Below are 19,284 nucleotides of genomic sequence, written 5' to 3'. Positions count from 1 at the left end.
CAGTGGGATCTGAGCAGGGCGGGTGACATGCCTGAGGGACGGGATGTCATCCTGAGGGACCAGGACAAGCTCCAGAAGTGGGACAGTGTGAACCCCATGAGGTTCAACAAGGCCAAGGGCAAGGTCCTGCCTATGGGTCGGGGCAATCCCTGGTATCAACCCAGGCTGGGGGCTGAAGGGATGGGGAGCAGCCCCAAGGAGAAGGACTTGGGGGGATCAGTGGATGGAAAACTGACTGTGAGCTGGCAATGGCAGCCCAGAAAGCCACCCATGTGCTGGGCTGCACCCAGAGCAGTGTGGGCAGCAGGGCGAGGGGGGGGATTCTCCCCCTCTGCTCCGCTCTCGGGAGACCCCCCTGCAGTGCTGGGTCCAGCTCTGGGGGCACCAACAGCAGAAGGACACGGACCTGCTCGAGCGGGGCCAGAGGAGGCCACAAAGATGCTCGGGGGGGCTGGAGCACGCCCCTGTGAGGACAGGCTGAGAGAGTTGGGGGGTTCAGCTGGAGAAGAGAAGGCTCCGGGGAGACCTTAGAGCGGCCTCCCAGGACTGAAAGGGGCTACAGGAAAGGGGGGAGGGACTCTTGATCGGGGGGGGGGGAGGGATAGGACAAGGGGGAACGGTTTTAAACTGAAAGAGGGGAGATTTAGATTAGGTGTAAGGAAGAAATTCCTTGTGAGGGTGGTGAGGCCCTGGCACAGGTTGCCCAGAGAAGCTGTGGCTGCCCCCTCCCTGGAAGGGTTCAAGGCCAGGTTGGACGGGGCTTTGGGCAACCTGGGCTAGTGGAAGGTGTCCCTGCCTGGGGCAGGGGGTGGGACTGGGTGGGCTTTAACATCCCTTCCAGCCCAAACTGCTCTGTGACTCGATGGTCTGGGGGTAAGAGGAGCAGGTCGGGAGGTTTCCAGCCAGGACCCCCAAGCTCTGCCCAGCCCCTGCTGCCTTCCTCCCCCACCGCAGGCAGCAGCTTTGCCAGCACCCCACCAGCGCTGGGTGGGTGCACTGGGCACCCCTGTGCACAGCCCGGAGCACGATTTGGGAGCCTGGTGTGGGTGCTCGGTGGGAAGGGGGGGCTGCTGCTGCCTTCTGAGCTGCCTGACTCAGCTCCAGTGCAGGCAGCAGCTGCCAGGTTTCACTTTCACAGTCGGTGGAAGGCAGTGTCCCGATTTCCAGGAAGGCTGGAGATATCTGAATAAGAAGCAACAACCCTCTTGTCCTGGGTGGTTACTGAAGAGGGGGGCTGTATAAAAACAGGGGCTGAGCTGGGGCTGCCACCAGTCTGGGAGCTGCGGAGCACTGGAGGGAGACTGCAGGACCTTGCTGGTGAGCTCTGGGGCTCAGAGCTGGGGGGGTCAGCACGGAGCAGGGATCTTGTTCCCCCCCCATTTCCTATTCCATGTGTTTTTCCCATTGCGTGGGAGATGCCAGAGGAGGAAAAAAGCGGTTTTAGGGCAGCAGGTGGATGGTCCCTGCTCTGAGCATGGCTTGGAGGAAGCCGCCTTTGCTCGCCAGCTTGTCTGGGGGGGCTGGGGGGACCTGTGTGTGCTGGAAGGGTTGAACTGGGAGGGTAGGAAGGAGACAGCAGGGTCAGAGCGGGAGCTGGGGGGGAAGGAGGCGGCACCCGGGGGGGTTTGGGGGCAGGCTGATGCCTGCAGGGGTGCAAAGCCCGGTTTCAAGTGCTGGCAGCAGAGCTGGAGAGGGGGGACCTGCGGGCTGCCCCAGGGACAGAGCCCTTCCCTGCTCCCCCAGCCCCACGGTGGGTCAGGATGGGTGCACTCGCCCGAAGCCGGGCCGGGGGCTGGGGGGGCTGCGGAGCTGGGCATGCACCCGCACCCCGGGGCCACTCGCTTCCCTGCTCAGGGGACAGGGGATGTGTCCCAGCGAGACCGCAGGGCCGAAGGTGAGGTGGGGGGCCAGTCCTGTGGGTGATCCCAGGGCCTCAGAGCTGAAAATTGGGGGAAGATCCCTGATATTAACCTGTTCGGTGGCACACTCTCTGTCAGCATTAACGGGGTGCAGAAGGAATGGGTGCTGGGGCGCAGTCCTCGGGCCGGGGCCCGGGCAGCTTGGTGTGGTGGTGCCTCCTCCTGCGCTGCTGGGGGAGAGTTTTCCTGCACCTTCTGCCCTGGGTTGGGCTGGAATAAAGTGGATTTTCTTCCTGGGAGCTGGTACAGTGCTGTGGTTGGGTGGGGGGTGAGAATGCTGTTGGTCACTCAGGGATGGGCTGGGTGTTGCCCAGCAGCGTTTGTACCAAATCAAGGGCTTGTCACTTCTGCTGCCTGGCCAGAGGAGCCGGGGGGGGCACAAGAAGCTGGGGAGGGGGGGGACACACCCAGGACACCCCCCCAAACTGGCCAAAGGAGTGTTCCAGACTATACAGCATCCTGCCCAGTATCTAAACTGGGGGAGCTGGCCGGGGGCACCGCAGCTGGGGGACTGACTGGGCATCGCTCAGCAGGTGGTGAGCAGTTGTGTTGTGCATCGCTTGTTCTGTATATTCTCTTTATTATTGTTTTCCCTTCCTGTTCTGTCCTATTAAACTGTCTTTATCTCAACCCATGAGTTTTACTTTTGTTTTTCTGATCTCTCTCCCCCATCCTGCTGCGGGGGGAGCGAGCGGCTGCGTGGTGCTGAACTGCCGGCGGGGGTTCAACCACAACAGTCTTTTTTGGTGGATTAAGGTTTTCACTTTGTTGCATGGTAAAAGCAAAAAGCAGCTGCTAATGAGTACAAGACATTAATTTACAATAAGGCCAGCAAGCCCTGTGGCAAGCACAGGAGCCTGCCCATTAATGGCTAAACAGCACTAATAGCTGTAAATTTGATCTTGTCCATCCTGCTCAAGTCTGTCTGGTCTCAAACCCTTCTAGTCCCTTGTTGGGAACCAAAAAACCCTGTTGTGGCTTAACCCCCACTGGCAATCCTGTGCAGCCACTCGCTGCGGGGGACTCACCCCGAGGTCACAGTCTGCCTGGGCTGAAGTTCACGTTCTCCCTCGCAGCTGTGCGGTGCGGATTGGAGACTTAAATAATGTTGGTAATGGGCTAAAGGGCGAGGAGTTGGGAGGGGACAGAGCTGGGAGTGGTGGCCCGGAGTGGACGTGCTGTGCCCAGCAAACTTGGGGGGAAGGAGGAGGAGGAAGGGGAGATGGTGGTGGCTGTGGTTTGCCTTCCCAAGCCGCCATCGTGCGTGCCGAGGCTTCGTTTCCCAGGGAGCAGCCGGACACCCCCCAGCCAACAAGAAGTAGGGAACAAACACCACTGGGCTTTGCGAGGGCGCGCAGCTTTCCCTCGCTTGCTAAACTCTCCTTGGCTCGACCCAGGAGTTTTTCTTGCTGTTGCTTTTCTGCTTCTTCCCTCGCCCTGCCCTGCTGGCAGTGATATGGTGTACTTCATGTTTGCTAGTAGCCATGGCTAGTGATTATAGAGTAGCTCTAGTCACCGCACATATGGGGAGCGATAAGAAATTCATAAAGAATAGGTTTTGATCTCCAAACCCTAGAAAATAGGCAGAATGTTCTGGACCATGAAGAGAATGTCTGGGGTTGTGCTGAGGATGAATTATGAGACAGCCTGGCAAAGGGACTGTTCGATTAATTAACTTGGCAATGAAACTAATTTTCCGGCAAGTGAGCGACCTTCATTATAACACTAAAAACCACCCCCCAGGGCAAAAAGGCCCCTGCCCAGATTAAGACCCTTCCCCTGAGCATGGGGAGCAGCAGAAGGATTAGGTAAGCTGTCTTATAATTGTATGTTAATCACTAAGCAATCAGGATCTAACAGGCACGTTTGGAAAAGTCCCAACCTCTGAGTTTTGTGTCTAAAAGGAGCGTGAAAACCTGCTCTTGGGGTTCTTGGTTTGTGGGAAAGTCTCCCCAGCCCTGGTGCTGGCAGGAGGGCCAGTGTCAGAGAGGTCAGGAGGCAGCTGGGTCCTGGGGGAGGATCCCTGTGCTGGGGGATCCTTTTTAAATTACAGTTGGACTGAGCTTTGACTTCAAGGCCAGGCTTGGTCTTCCCCGCCGTGGGGTTGTTACGGTGCACAGGCATGACAGTCCTGTCCTGAGGCACCTTCTGGGCACCTTCTGCTGTGTGCAGAAGAGACCCTTAAAGCAGGAGATACTTGGCTTTGCAAACTGTCCCTGGGCTCACGTACGCAATGGGTATGTGGGTTTAGGGCCCAGTGAAGGCCCAGTCTGGTCACCACCCCAAGAAGGCCCCGCTGAGTCCCCGCTCGCTGGGCCATCATCGCTGGTGGGGAAGGGATGGCCCCCACTGCTCCCTGGGATGAATCCTCCATGTTGATGCATTGCCATCTCCTGTCTGCCTGGTCTTCTCTTTTAGGATTGCCAGTGTTTTTCTTCCTGAATTCTTGAGGTGGTGCCCATCTTCTCCTTGACACCCCGGCCTTGTCTACCAGGCCTGCTGTGTGACCATGTGCTGTCCCAGCTGAGCCGGGGACCTCGGCGGCCTGTGTCCTCTGGAAAGTCAAGCACCTGCCTGAAAGGAGCGTCTGCTGTGAGGTGAGATGAATCAAACCCCACATCCATTGAGCATATTGCCTAAACCTTCACTGACTTTAAAGGAAAAGCTGACACTAAAGGCTCTGGAAGGGTCCAAGAGCCCAGTCACAAGCACCTCGGATCAATACCTGTGTTGGTAAGTGTCACGTCCCGCTCAGATGAGGGAGACAAGTGACTCAGATTCGCAAATCCCCAATGGAGCGGACAACAGGTCTCCAAGTCCAAACATTTATTAACTACTCACAATGTACTAATTGAACACACGATAATTGGCTAAGTATATAGCAAGTTGTGGCAAGCAATACGATACGCCTTGCTGTCCTGGTTTAACCAGGATAGGGTTAAGTTTCCCCAGCAGTGGGGGGGGAGCTTTAGCTGGGTTATTCAGATACCATGCGGACGTCACATCCTGGCGCGGGAGTGCGGGGCACATGGTTCTATACATCTGCTCCTCTCACTCCTGTATTGGTAGATATATTTTGCCCTGTTCATTGTTATTACTGTTATTCTTATTGTTATTGTTGTTGTTTGTTGTGTTGCTATTGCACTGTTGTATTAAACCTTTCCTTATCTCAGTCTCGGGGCTTTGTATTTCACTCCCTTTGTGGGGGAGGGGCAGCGGCCGCGTGGTCTCAGACCCCGGCAGGGGCTAAACCATTACACTTGCATTTCTTAATGGGAAAGAAAAAAGAGGGAGATAGAGGGAATGGGGAAATACAGATCACCAGTCTGGGTTTCTGCGCTGATCCCGCCGGTGACGGTTCCAGGAGGCAGTCGTCTTTTTCACTTGCATCCATCTGCTTCGCTTCACAGCTCTCTCCCCGGGACCCCCCTTTCTTCTCCCCCCCTTGATTTATACCCACTTTCCTTGGGTCCATCCCCTAGGTCGATTCACCTACCTACGTATCCCATGTACGGGGAGGGGTCAGGTGTTTCATGGGATGATGTAATTAGCATAATCATATTAGCCCTCATTAGCATATTGAGGGGTGTTAACTTTAATATACATTTTGTGGATAATGAAGCAAAGTTCATTCACCGGACAGATGGCCCTTGAAATTTGTCCAGGTGCCCCAGAGCAGAGCTGTCCTGTCTCCACGGGGCTCCCCCCTCCAGCTGCACCTTGTGTTATTCGGGCAGCCTTATCAGCTTCGACCTCCACACCATCCACCCTGTGACTCATAGTTTTGTCTTGCGAGTGTTTGAGGCATTTCTTCGATCAGCCTCAACTTCTGCTTTCTCAGGCTGTTTTTCTTAGTTTCTCGCAGGCCTGGTTTCTTGGCTCTCACATCCCATCCCGTGACTCAAACACTCCAAGTTCTTCTTTGACCATTGTGATCTCAAAGAGTTATAGGGAAAAAGAAGACAGAAGATGAGAGAGCATATATCTAACTGCTGCAAGGCATACTATTAAAAGCAAAAATTTGCATAATATCACAATACTAATATTTACAAGCCATCTTCCCCACCCCGTGAGTCCTGAGGATCCCAGTGATGTGACCCATGACCCAGGGTTCCATCCATCAAACCAGTCCATTGGTCAGAAAGGTTCTCTGTTCCTGTTGGTGATCTTCTTCATCGTGGCATGGGTCTCCTCTATAGAGGTGGTGGCATTGTGGATGGGGATGCAGTGTTCTCCCTCAGTTAGACTCAGCACACCGCCCAGTCCATGTTCCTGCAGCAATGCTAGCTGGATTCTGCAACGCCATCTTAGATGCTTGTTGGGTCTGTGCCTTTAATTCCTTAAAGGCATACCTTGTTAGTACATATAATTGCTAAGTTAAATTTTCTAAAACTATTTGAGGTTATACAATCACATTAGCAGGTCTATAAGGATTTAAATGGGAATACAATTCAATATTCAGCTACAATTCATTAATGCTTAATTTGTGGGATCAGACCCCTCCAGCTAGTCTTTGATTACTTCACCCTGCTGTTGGTGGGTGTGGTGTTGTAAGGACCACATCCAGTTATATGAGCGAGCACTGTAATCTGTTTGGTGTTTGCAAGCACCGGTGTGCAGTCACAGGTGACTCACAGGCTTCCTTAACTTTGGAGTTAATTCCCAACAAGGTAACTTAAGGCACAACTCCAGGTTAGCCTTCCAATAAATGGACTCATTAAATGTACCTGTAAAATTTCCTGGATTGTTGATTGTAGCAGGTATGATTCCACAAATTATATAATAATGTAAGCAGATTACAAATAGTAACTAGCCGATAATGCCTATAACTATTAAAAGCACTAAAAGTAATATAGGTCTCCTATCGTCCAGGATCAATGACCTGTAAAACAAATATATATATAACAAAACAATGATGGTTAGAAAGAAGGGACAATCCACCTGGTATTGACGCGGTATTCTTTCCCATGGGCATCAGTAGCCACCCATGAACAAATATTGATGGGAGTTTTTAGGGGTAGGGGTACTTGCTCCACGGTGGGCAAGTCTACTCAAACAGGTTGTCCAGGAGAATGGAGCGGGTTTGCAGGGTCTTTAGTCTCTTTTTTCCAGGCGAGTATGGACAGAGGCTTAGGACAGAACGCGGTAAGTCGTGGGCACCCATTAATTCCCCACCGGCTGTTTATCTTCATTACTGCGTCTGGCACCCGTTGTGGCCATCCTGGTTCGAGGGGGTTTAGGGCCTGCTTTAGAAGTCTGTTGGTGCGTTCCACAGTCCTATTTGCTTGGGGATAGTATGGAGTATGGAAAATCCACTGAATTCCTTCATCTCAAGCCCACTCCTGAACCACCCCGGCAGTAAAGTGACTACCATTGTCTGATTAGATCGATTTGGGCTTAGGCAAGCAGCTAAACCAGCGTTTTAACCCCTTCACCGTATTTTCTGCAGTTGCTCGAGATACAGCTTCTGCTTGGGTTAGGCCCGATACTATTTCCACCCCCACCAATACATAACGTTTTCCCTCAGAGAGCGGGAAAGGACCAATATAATCCACCTGGTTGTTTAGTAGGTGGGCAGGGTGATTTCCTGACTGGGTCTGTCCCACTGCAGCAGCATCAGAGCCACCAATCAGAACATCATCAATATATTGATATATCCTAACCCCTTCCCTAGGAGGGATTTGAGCAAGCTCCTGTGCTAGTGCATAATGAGCAATGGTCGGCGAGTGGCAGTATCCCTGGGGGAGATGTGTAAAAATAAATTGCACGCCTTCCCATGTAAAGGCAAAGCGATCTCTGCCTCCTGTACGGTTGCAACCAGTTCAGCTATGTTAGGCACTGCAGCTGTTAGAGGACCTGTATTGGCATTTAATCGCCGATAGCCAATTGCCAGTCGCCACTTTCCGTTAGGTTTACAGACTGGCCACACTGAGGAATTATAGGGTGAGTGAATTGGAATGATTATCCCTTGTTCCCTCAGCTCTGCTCTTACCGGAGCGATCCCCTCCCTTGCACCTAATGGTAAGGCGTAAGGTTTCACATTAAAAATTTTAGAAGGAGGAAGTGCAGGCGCTTGCTGTAAAAGTCTTATAGAGGCAGCTGGGGACCCAAATTTCCATTCCCTTCCTTCTGAATCCACCCAGGCTTGTCCCTTCAATAGGTCAAGTCCCAGGATATTTGTGGGGAAATTTCCCAGGATCATAATAGCCTCTGTTGCAGTTTCATTCCCAGGTAACCAGCATTTCACCCGAGCAGTCGGCTGTGGCTTAGAGTCCCCAAAAACATCTGTAACCCACATCTGCTTTTTGTCAGCAATGGTGCCATTCCACTTGGCAACATCAGCTTGGAGTGCTGAAATCTGAGTACCCGTATCTACTAGAAATGTAACTGGAGTTTTAAAGGGCCCAAGAGGAAAGGTAATCAACAAGTGTCCTTTAGTATTCTCTGTGAGCTGCCTTAAGTGGACCCACCCGCCATCCCCTGGCTCACTTACTGGGGATGGCGTGTCCAGTTTCCCGACCCTAAATCAATCAAGTTCTCTTCAGGGGCAGTTGGTGTTTGAGAAGCAATTACCACCATCTCGTTAGTTTTCAGTTCTGTCCCTCCCTTTGCCCAAAAGGTCTGCTCGGTTGAGGGGGGGCAGCTTTCTTTTGTCTTTCCAGCCTTGAATGAGCTTTTCTAAAACTGTAGTAGGCGTACCATCCATCAACTCTTGGGGAATCCCCTGTCCAATTCGCTCAGTCCACAAGAGGTTTCTCTTTGTTCTTAATACTTGTGGAGGGGAAGGAGATGGATTTTCCTGCTGTTCCACTCTGCGTACTGAGGGCTTAGGTTTACCCGTTCCCCTGGTAAGGCCCATTCTCCAGCTGTAATTTATTAAGTCCTGAGCTATCTCTCCCCAAGTCACGGGTTCTCCCCCTGCCTGTCTCCCCCTAGTTTCTCGCAGGCCTGGTTTCTCGGCTCTCACAGTAAGAGTCTTGTGTCAGTGGGATGAAAGCTGGATACACAGGAAGGTTTTGTGCACTGAATAAATCTCTTCAGTAGCCAACTGAACTGAGACAGAGACAATTATCAGGTTTGTATGACAGTGTAAGAAAAAAAAAAGGTGTAAAGGCACATGGACAGTGAGAGTGTCAGCTCCATGAAGGTTAGTAGTCAAGGAGTTTTCCAACGCATATGGGATAGTAAGTGAAGGGGGAAACAATAAAAAAACCCACACAGGGACACAAACTGGGTAGAGAGGGGCTCCTGGAGACAAAGCCAAAGACCCAAAGTCTCCAGTCACTAATGATGGGCCAACAGGATGCTCCAGGCACAGCTCTGGACAGGGACAACTTGGATTTTTCCCATCCACATCCCGAGAATCAGCTCCTGGGGAGACCAGGCGAGAATGAGGGGCTGCACACCAGCAGCTGGAGCGGGACCACAGGTCCCAGCCCGTGTGCCTGGTGCTGGGTAGTTGGGGTGAGTGTATGAGTTTCACTAAGGCCAAATGCTGGGTTCTGCACTTCGGCCACAACAACCCCGCTACAGGCTTGGGGAGGAGTGGCTGGAGAGCTGCCAGTCAGAGAGGGACCTGGGAGGGTGTGAGAGACTGAAATGTCCTATGACTGTCTCAAAGCTTGCTTGTGTCTGTGCAAACCTCCAAGAGAAGCTGCTGCGGCCTGTGAATTGGTCTGGGGGATGTTGCCAAGAGAAGCGGGAATGTATTGAAGGATGCACCCGCCCACTTCTTTGCAGTTGCATTGTCAGACTCCGTAGATAAGCCTCAAAGGGGCAGAGGTGTGCTGAGCTGGCCCCATCCTGTAGCCGTTTGTGGCTCTGTTGTGTAGGCCAGACACCATGCCTGCATGGCTAATGAACTGACAAGAGGCAAAGTTTCCTGCCCTGAAGCCAGATGCAACAAAACCTGTTGGACCAGAGAAAAAAAAAAAACCTAAAGGAGAGCAGATATGTTAATCAGCCGATAAGATGAACTTAAAAAGACAGCAGAAAATTTTCTCTGTGTGTATCTACCACTGAAGCTTGATTCGTGTGCACCCACCACCGAAGAACTGAAGACTGAGGACCAACGGGACACCGCTGGATCCATGGTGGTGACTATTCTTGCAGCCCTATCCCACATCTTTGCTTTATTTCTGCCTTTTCCTTCCATTCTGTCCTATCGCTACCCCTCTTCACTTCTTTATTAATAAAAAACCTGTTTAGGGTATACGGCATTTGACCTCGTTTGTGTCTTAATCTCGCTCTTGGGATCGTATTGAAACCTCCCCTGACATTGGATCAGGACAGAGGGTTGATTGATAATGAGCCAGCAGTGTGCCTAGGTGGCCAAGAAGGCCAATGGTATCCTGGCTTGTATCAGCAATAGCGTGGCCAGCAGGGACAGGGAAGGGATCTGACCCCTGGACTCGGCACTGGTGAGGCCGCCCCTCGATGAGTGGGTTCAGTTTTGGGCCCCTCACTCCAAAAAGGCCATTGAATGACTCGAGCGTGTCCAGAGAAGGGCAACGGAGCTGGTGCAGGGTCTGGAGCACAGGTCTGATGGGGAGCGGCTGAGGGAACTGGGGGGGTTTAGTCTGGAGAAGAGGAGGCTGAGGGGAGACCTCATGGCCCTCTCCAACTCCCTGAAAGGAGGGTGCAGAGAGGGGGGATGAGTCTCTTGAGCCAAGGAACCAGCGCCAGGACAAGAGGGAATGGCCTCAAGCTGCGCCAGGGCAGGGTCAGACTGGCTCTTAGGAAGGATTTCTTTGCAGAAGGGGTTGTTGGGCATTGGAATGGGCTGCCCAGGGCAGGGGGGGAGTCCCCATCCCTGGAGGGGTTGAAGAGTCGGGTTGACCCAGCGCTGAGGGATCTGGTGGAGTTGGGAACGGTCAGGGTGAGGTTCATGGTTGGACTGGAGGAGCTTCAAGGGCTTTTTCAACCCAGATGATTCTGGGATTCTCTGCTGGAGAGCCCTCTTTATAAGAGGCCGCAGACTCTTCCAACATACCTTAAAGAAAGTCTGTTTTCTTCTTCCACAGCCATGGATTTCCAGGAGGACATCCTAGAGGATGATGAGAAGTCAGACCTTGCTAAAAAACTACTGTCAGAAGCATGTGAGAAAGAAGGACTGGACTGTGGGTACTGGCTCCCCAAACTGTTGGGGATACTGGGAGTCAAGTCCAGAGAAGCCCTGAAACATCTGCGCTATGAAGACTACCTCAAGCTGGAGTGCGAGGTGCGGTACCCCTGGGAAACAAAGGCGCTCCGAAAACTCCTGGAACTCACGAACAACAAGGCAACTTCTGAGGAGCTGCAGAAGGAACGCTTGGAGAAGGCAAAGCAGAGGCAAGAAGCAGCCAAGGTAGCCCTGAAGGAGCTGAAAGAAATGCACAACAGCAGCAGCCGCAGCACGGATGCTGTAAGAGAGAAAGAGGAGTCTCTGTGGCAAGCCATGGAGATTCCCAAAGAGTACTGGGCACCACCGGAGAGGTCACTGGTGGATGTGCTGGAGAACATCCAGAAGCAGCTGGAGGCACAGGAGTCGGTGGTGGGCAGGAGTGAGAACATCTCCGACATGGAGGTCCTGAGGCGGGCGTCGGGGGGACTGGCCCTGCAGGGCATTTACAGAACCAGCAGCTTTGCGGATGTGCTGGCAAAGCGGGACCAGCTCATCAGGGTTCCCGATGGATTCAGGCTTGCCGGTCCAGAGCAAGGGTCGCTGCTTGAGAGGAAGGAGTTCTCCTCCTCTGCAGCGGAAGCTGCTTTCACCAAGTCCATGGAGCAGCTGGGGTTCAGCATCAGCGTTTCTGCCAAAGCTGGGTTCTGGGGGTTTAATGCTGAAGTCGGTGTGGATTACAGCAGCTCCTCGCGGTCGGAGGACACCCATGAGTCCTGCCGTGAGCAGAGCTACATTTGCACCATCAAGTACCAGTACATGCCTCTGGCCTCCTGTTACTTCCAAAAGCATCAGCTTCACCTCTCGGACGTGGCCCTGCGGGAGCTGCAAGACATCGAGCACCTTTTGAGCATCACTCCGGAAGCAGACAGGCCCCCCATGCTGAAGAGCAGGTGCGCGAGCTTCTTCAGCAGATTTGGGTCCCACATAAACCAGGGTCCCATCCACTTTGGGGGGATATTCTGGTGGAAGGCGACTACAGAAGGATTCAGCGCTGAGCAGCGGGAAGAGTTGAAGCGAGAAGTGTCTGAAGCCCTCAGCTGCTACGTCGGGGCCAGCTACAACGGCTTCGGTGCCAGCGTGGAAGCGGGTGTGGATGTTTCAAAATCCAGCTCATGGGCTTCTGTCAAGAGAAAAGATGGAAGGAGTGCCCACACGGTGATTCAGCTCTACGTGGCCAACACAGGGGGCCCATCAGAGACAGATTCTCTTCCACAGTGGAAAGTGGGGCTTGTAGCTAATAACACCACCTGGTGTGTTATTGACCGAGGCTTTCAGCTGATCCCAGTGTGGGATATAATCCTGTTCAATCACAGCAGTGATTTTAAATCCATCTATCAGATGAGCAGCAGCCTCAGGGCCACGTACGAAGCGCTAACGAATCACAGTGTCGGCACCATGTTTGGAGAGGAGCTGGTCAGTGCAGTGGAAGAGGCCAGAGCTTTCATGGAGCACGTGAAGGCCTGGGAGGTGACAGCAGATGAAAGGCAACTGCTCACGCTGATAGATGTCAAACGGAATCTGAATGAAAAAACCAAAAATCACAGTGTCTGGATCAACGTGTGCCTGTCAGACAAAGCACTGCAGGAGTTCCTGCGGGACACCATTCTGTTTTACAAGCAGTCACCCCCAGAAAACATCACCTATATCAAGTCTCTGTTGAGGTGCCTCCTGGATCCTCATGTCTATTCTGTCAAGGACTTCCCCGGGTCTTCCCTCATTATGCAATGGATCTTCCATGCCGAGCATGTGCTTCCCGAAACTCTCAATGTTTCCGAGCTTGAAGACCTCACCAAGACACTGGTGCAAATGAAGGATTACATCCAGGAAGTCACCTACGCACCAGAAACCTCTGCATCGGCCATTCACGAAGCAAAGATAAAAGCCACCTTGACGGCAAGCCTGGCTGTTTATTCCTTACTCCAGTTTCTCCAGGAGAGGGCACAGAAAGACATAGAACTGTTGGTGCTCTTAATTACGACCAGCACGGGGTACCAGGTGGAAAGGAGCACTTTTCAGTACCTCCTTGGATGTCCAGAAATTAACTTCATGGCAAATGAAATGCAAACGAGACATAAGGAGTATCTGAGTCTGAAGGAGCAAGATGCTTACAGAGCTCAGGCCTTCCTGCTGCTGACGGGTCTAACTGTAACGGCCAAATATAAAGAGATGTCCCCTGAGCAGAAGAATAAGTGGTTAGTTTTCATGGAAGATCAAATGGAAAACTTATGGTCCACAGAGATAAAAAATCTCCTCAAAAAGCATGGTGCGTTCAAAGACTGGGAGCTGCTGGAAAGGGACTTGGATTCCTTCATCAGTGGGCACTTGGGTGACACGTGTGATGATCTGAAGGAAGACAGTATAATCAAAGACATAGAAGACACTTTTCAAAGAAGAGAGCCTTCCCATCAGTCCAAATCCAAACCAGACAGCAGCGAATCCGAAGGAAATCAAGCCACTGCAAACCAAGAGTTCCTCCACTTACTGAAGCGCCTTGGACTAGAAAGTCACTACCCAAGGAAAATGGGAACAGAAGATTTCCACATCCTATACGAGACATCTTTACATGACAGCCATCCCAGCAAGGACAGTGAACTGCCATTTTACTTCTTGCAAAAGCTCTTAACCGTGGACTATCGGGTGAGGTACCTGACTTGCAAGGATGAGAGCAAGCCAGGACTCGCACCCGTGCCCAAAACCCCAGAGCAAGAGCATGAACCCTCAGATTCCTTTGATGACTTTTTCACTGATTTGGAGGAAGAAGCCCCTGAATCTGCAACCAGGGACAGTCGTGTGCACCCCATGGACCTCCAGATGGCAATTTTTCATTGCGCCGATGACTTCATGAGACAGTACATTTCAACAAAGCTTGCTTTCTGCCAGTTTGCGCTACCTCTCCTGGTACCAAACCCGTGCACTTCACAGATAGAGTTCCCCCTCTGGTCCTTCAGCCAAATAAAAAAGAGCTGGAAAGGGGCTGAGAAGTCGGGAACGCAGGCCAAAATTACCAGTTACAAAAACCAACTCATTTATCAGGCCGAGACACCCATCGTGTCCTTCATACGGATCGGCAGTTCTCCCTCCTCTTCCAAGTCTCACATCCTGAATGCTCTGCTGAGCAAACAAAAGCACGACACATTTTTCCACCGACATTGCAAAGGCAGCACCAAAGACTGTTTGCTGATGAAAGGCGTTGTGGAGATCTCCTGGTACTGTCCCCGGGGCAGTGACGATGACAACTTTGACTGCTGCGTTGCCTTCTGTAACCTGCATGGAGATGCAAGGGATCACGAGAAACAGCTGCAGTTCTTACAGGAGATATCTGCCGTGAACGTGGTTCTTGTAACCGAGTCTGATCAGAGGGACAAGAGAGGGATGGAAATTTTACGTCAGCTGTGGCAGTCACAAAGGCCTTTGGTTTGTCTTTTCACTGAAAAAGAGAATGTTGCAGCTGGCCGATCCAGCCAAAACATAAGAATAGGGATCAAGAACAGAAATGAAGCGGAACTAATGGGCGAGCTGACAAAAACAATCAGGGATCTCCTGGAAGGGTCTAAGACACTGTTCAGCCTTGACGCCTGCCTGGACATAGCTCAGAAGCACGGATTCAAAGTTGATGAAGATACAGATGCCTGCGTGACGGCCAAAGAAAAGGCAAAGGCACTGGTGAAGCTTCTGAAGAAAGAGAAGTTGTGTGAGATCAAATCCCAGCTACTGCCTCTTCAAGGAAAACTGTGGTACCAGTGGTGCAAAAAGGACAAAGAACTCACTCGCTTGCAGGAAAAGAGAAACAAGAGCATAGAGCATCATCGGAGCCAAATCGAATCAGAGAAGTCAGCAATAAGAAGAAAGCAACTAGACAAAGCCTTCCCCCTCAATCAGCTGATGAGATCAGTCCTGGGCTTTCTCCAGTCACAGCCAGCAGATACCAAGAAATACTTCCTGCAGTGGATGAAGGTCTTTATGGATGACTTGTCCTCTGGTCGTCTTGACGAACTGAGGAGAGAATATCACCAGTTATGGTCTGAAATCCTGGCAATAAAGAAAAGCAACGAACAAACCGATGTGAAATCTCTGCTGCTGAGTAAGTTAGATGCCCTCTCCAATGAAATCAACGATTCGTCCATTGGCCTCGAGCATATTCTGAGAGAGGTAGGGCAGATTTATGAAGCTCTGGAATCAGTGAACTCAAAGGATAAATGTTTTGTCAAACTACCCGAAATTGCAGCTGATCTGATGGTTTCGGGGTACCCTGTTGAGCTGATGGATGGTGATGCTTCTTACGTTCCATTACGATGGGTCGGAGCCATCTTTGACAGACTAATTGAGAAGCTAGGGGACAAGCGAGTGTTTGTTCTCTCGGTGCTTGGCATCCAGAGCACAGGGAAGTCAACCCTGTTGAATGCCATGTTTGGTCTCCAGTTTAATGTCAGTGCAGGGAGGTGCACCCGGGGAGCGTTTATGCAGCTCATTAAAGTGGACGAGAAGCTGCAGCAAGATTTGGACTTTGATTACATGCTGGTTGTTGACACAGAGGGGCTTCGTGCCATAGAGATGGTCAATAAACAGTCCCTTAACCATGACAACGAGCTGGCCACCTTTGTCATCGGCATTGGCAACATGACCCTGATCAACATCTTTGGAGAAAACCCTTCAGAAATGCAAGATGTCCTTCAGATCGCTGTGCAGGCTTTCCTGAGGATGAAGCAAGTACATCTTTCCCCAAGCTGCCTGTTTGTGCACCAAAACGTGGGAGAAATAACTGCCAAGGAAAAGAACATGGAAGGACAAAGACGTCTGCAGGAGAAGCTGGATGAAATGACCATGACAGCTGCCCAGCAGGAATTCTGTGACATCTCCTGCTTCAGTGACGTCATCCGCTTTGATGTCAACACCCACATTCATTACTTTGCTCACCTGTGGGAAGGAAACCCCCCAATGGCACCACCCAACCCCACCTACAGCCAGAACGTCCAGGAATTAAAGAGCAAAATTCTCCAAGCTGCCAAGAAGGAGTCGCAGGGCAGCATTTTGAGGCTCTCGAGCTTGAAAGTTCGTATTAACGACCTCTGGAACGCTTTGCTGAACGAAAACTTCATTTTCAGCTTCAAGAATTCGGTGGAGATTGCTGCGTACAAGAAACTGGAAACCGCATTTAGTCAGTGGACCTGGCAGCTGAGGAGTCACATCTTAGACATACAAATGAAACTGGACCATAAGGTTCGGAATGGGGACTTGCAGAAGGTCACCACAGAATACCTTGAAAAACTAGTGCAAGGGACAAGCGATGACATCATGAAAGCCATGGAAAAGTATTTCAGTGAAGACAAAGACTCTGAGATTCTGATCCAGTGGAAAGGCAGCATGGAACTGAAGCTGAAAGAACTAAAAGAGTCTCTTCTCCTGGAAACCAGGAAGAAGTGTGAGAGTCTGATTGAACTAAAGAAGAACCAGTGTAAACTGGATGAAAGGAAGTCAGAATATGAAAACGAGCTCCTGAAAAGGAGTAGGCAGTTGGCTCTGTCTCTGAAAGGCCAGTGTCTAAGTGAAAGAGAACTGAGAGACAACTTTATTTCTCTCTGGGCATTCTGGATTACTGAGGTCTCCTCTGCTGCTCCCCCTCTGGAGAAGGTTGATATTGATGTGGAAATAGAAGATGTCCTTCTAGATCGCTTTAAGGAGCCCAATTTACAAGCACGAATCGAGGAATTTCCCAAACATGGAGTATTTTCTCTTGACTTGAAGAAACATATCACTAAGAAAAAACGTTGGGGCATCTTGACTGTGGATTTTGATGCTGCCGATGTGAACAACATGCACCACATTACAGATAACATCATAGAGTGTGTGAGGGCGAACATTGATAAGAAGGAAAAGGAGAAACGGGATTACAGTCGAAGCTTTATCCATGAAATACTAAATGAAATACAAAAAGGTATGAACTCTGTCCCTAGCAGTGCAAAATATAGTTTTAATAAAGATTACAGAATAGATTTATCACTGCATCTGTGCAGAATGGCAGCAGAAAGGTTTAAAGCCATGCATGTAGCCTTCAGAAAAGCAAATGATCCAGCCGTCTACCTGGAGAGCAAGAAGGAAGATTTCTTTAAATGTTTCCAGATTTCCTGCCAAGGAGCCACTTCTATCACAACATTTGCTGTTTTTCTGTGTGACAAGATTGCCTCAGCTCTTCAGCAGGCGGTCTATGAGAAGACAGCTCTTGCCATAGCTCGAGACATGAAGAGTAAAGTCCCAGATTTCAAGGGCAATAGATACTCTCTGGAAGTTTGCATACTGAAATACCTGGCACAAGAAGAAAAATTTGAGAATTTCAAGCAGTACCTTAGTCGCCCAGAAGGGTTTTTCCGGAGTTACATTGAGAGACGTGTGAGGATGTACTGTTTAGATGAGAACAGGAGGCTGGAGAAGTTTTTAGAAGACTCCCTCACTCTCCTCTATGAAAGCATCCAGTCAGCTGTTTTTGCATCAACCAACATTGTCAGAGACAGAAAAGACAGAAATGACAAAATCTCTCTTTGGCTGGATGAATTTTGCAGTGCACTTGGAGAGGTGCTAAGCTTGCCCAGAAGGGACCTGAAGGGCATTGAGCATCAGGAGGTAACAGACATAGAGTTCCTGAATGATGCTATGACAAAGGCCCTGGCTCCCCTGAAGGATAATATTGAGGAAGAGTTTGCTACTGCTGATATGAGCAAATTCGAAAGGCAGCCTCACACCATCCTGGCTGAACAGTTTGCAGGGTGCTGGCAGCAGTGTCCCTTTTGTGGGGCTGTTTGCACAAACACCATGCCCGATCATGATGGAAAGCATCAGCTTGTCTTCCATCGCCCGGAAGCTCTGGTGGGACGAAAGTGGCATAGAACAGACCATCTGGTCATTGATATTTGTTCTAGTAGCGTTGCAAGTGACTGTTCATTCCGTATTGGTGAAAACACATGGATCCCCTACAAGAGATACTGGGATGCAGGGCATCCTTACTCCACTTGGAACATTCCTCCTGATCCATCCATGCAAGCGTACTGGAAATGGTTTGTGTCTCATTTCAAGACAGAGATAGAAAGATGGTACAATGGAAGATTTCATGGCAGAGGAGAAATCCCTCCTTCGTGGCATAAAATTACAAAGCAGGAAGCGCTTGACCAACTGCAGACTCTTTAGGCCAAATCAATAGGAAGGAAGAACTGCAACTGCTTTGTGTTTCAGAACATGGCACAAGTCATTCTACAGGATCTTGTTATAGTGACTATGACCTCAAGCCACATGAAGGAATGACAGCTAATTGCTCAAAGTTGTGTGATATAAGGTGTGCTACTCCTGCCATTGCTCAGAAATTCCCTTGCTTCATGATAACGTCAGAACTCTCTTCTCTTCTTGCCATAAGCATTGACCTTTGCTTTGTTTTAGAGTAAAAAAGAAAAACACTCCTGCAGCGAGCAGTCATATGGCCAAGATTAAGACCAAGCGCCAGATGAAGAGCAAGGGCAGTGTTAGGAAGTACTGATTTTATCAGCTGCTATGAGAAAATAAGTGACACTGGCAAAACAATATTTTTCCTGCGGCAAGTTCTTGTTACGCTTCAAGAAAGGGCTGCGGGATCTGAGAGCAGCTCCATGTTGGCTGCAAGCTGTGCTGCTTGGCTTTTCGGAATTATGGTGCTTTAGCGGTAGCTGTTCTGTCTCTGAAGTCATTAAAGCAGTTACCACAGCAGCTGGTGGGGGTTTAGGCAGTGGTTTAACTCAGTGTTTACACCTTCCTACATTAGGGTGAGCCATTCCTACTCAGGAGTGGGCCTGGTGAACTTTCCTCCAGCTCTTAGCCACAATAGCGACGGCTCTTGCCGTTTGCTCAGCTGGTGAGCAAAAGCCTTTGTATGACCAGGGTGGAGAATTCCTTCTCTCTGCAGCTCCCTCAGCAGCCATCGGCAGGGCGCAACGTCAGCGTTTGTGCTGTCAAGACAGGCTGGGGGCAACGGAACCATGGACTGGAGAACGTGTCACTGGCTGGGGCTGCACCACTGAGGTGGTTGGTGGGTTTTGCTGCACAGTTCCTGCACTGCCACTGGAAATCCACGGATCAAGTCCTCCTGGAGAGTTGGCTAAAGTGGTAATTCCGTATAAGCCCTTGTAGCCTTTGCTAATAAACTAGTTGGCTTGGACTGGACCGGTCTCTGTATCCTTTATTTTT

The 19,284-nt window shown here is 50.7% G+C and overlaps 1 protein-coding gene across 7 annotated transcripts; it reads left to right on the top strand.

The window, feature by feature from the left end:
• Positions 1 to 1,175: 1,175 nt before the first annotated feature.
• URGCP (upregulator of cell proliferation) lies at positions 1,176 to 19,255 on the top strand. 7 transcript variants are annotated; one of them, XM_074820389.1, is made up of 4 exons: positions 1,176 to 1,317; positions 4,338 to 4,511; positions 9,752 to 10,015; positions 10,943 to 19,255. In XM_074820389.1, the coding sequence occupies exon 4, from the start codon at positions 10,945 to 10,947 to the stop codon at positions 18,256 to 18,258; it is 7,314 nt and encodes a 2,437-aa protein (XP_074676490.1). In that variant the 5' UTR covers positions 1,176 to 1,317; positions 4,338 to 4,511; positions 9,752 to 10,015; positions 10,943 to 10,944; the 3' UTR covers positions 18,259 to 19,255. The 7 variants fall into 7 exon arrangements, 6 of the variants coding, with proteins under 6 accessions (XP_074676490.1, XP_074676487.1, XP_074676489.1 ...); XM_074820386.1 differs by having other exon boundaries at positions 8,139 to 10,015; XM_074820388.1 differs by having other exon boundaries at positions 4,338 to 4,516.
• Positions 19,256 to 19,284: the final 29 nt, after the last annotated feature.

This window comes from Strix aluco, chromosome 3 (genome assembly GCF_031877795.1).
Source record: "Strix aluco isolate bStrAlu1 chromosome 3, bStrAlu1.hap1, whole genome shotgun sequence".
Lineage (NCBI taxonomy): Eukaryota > Metazoa > Chordata > Aves > Strigiformes > Strigidae > Strix > Strix aluco.
This window is presented reverse-complemented; position numbering and strand designations above follow the sequence as displayed.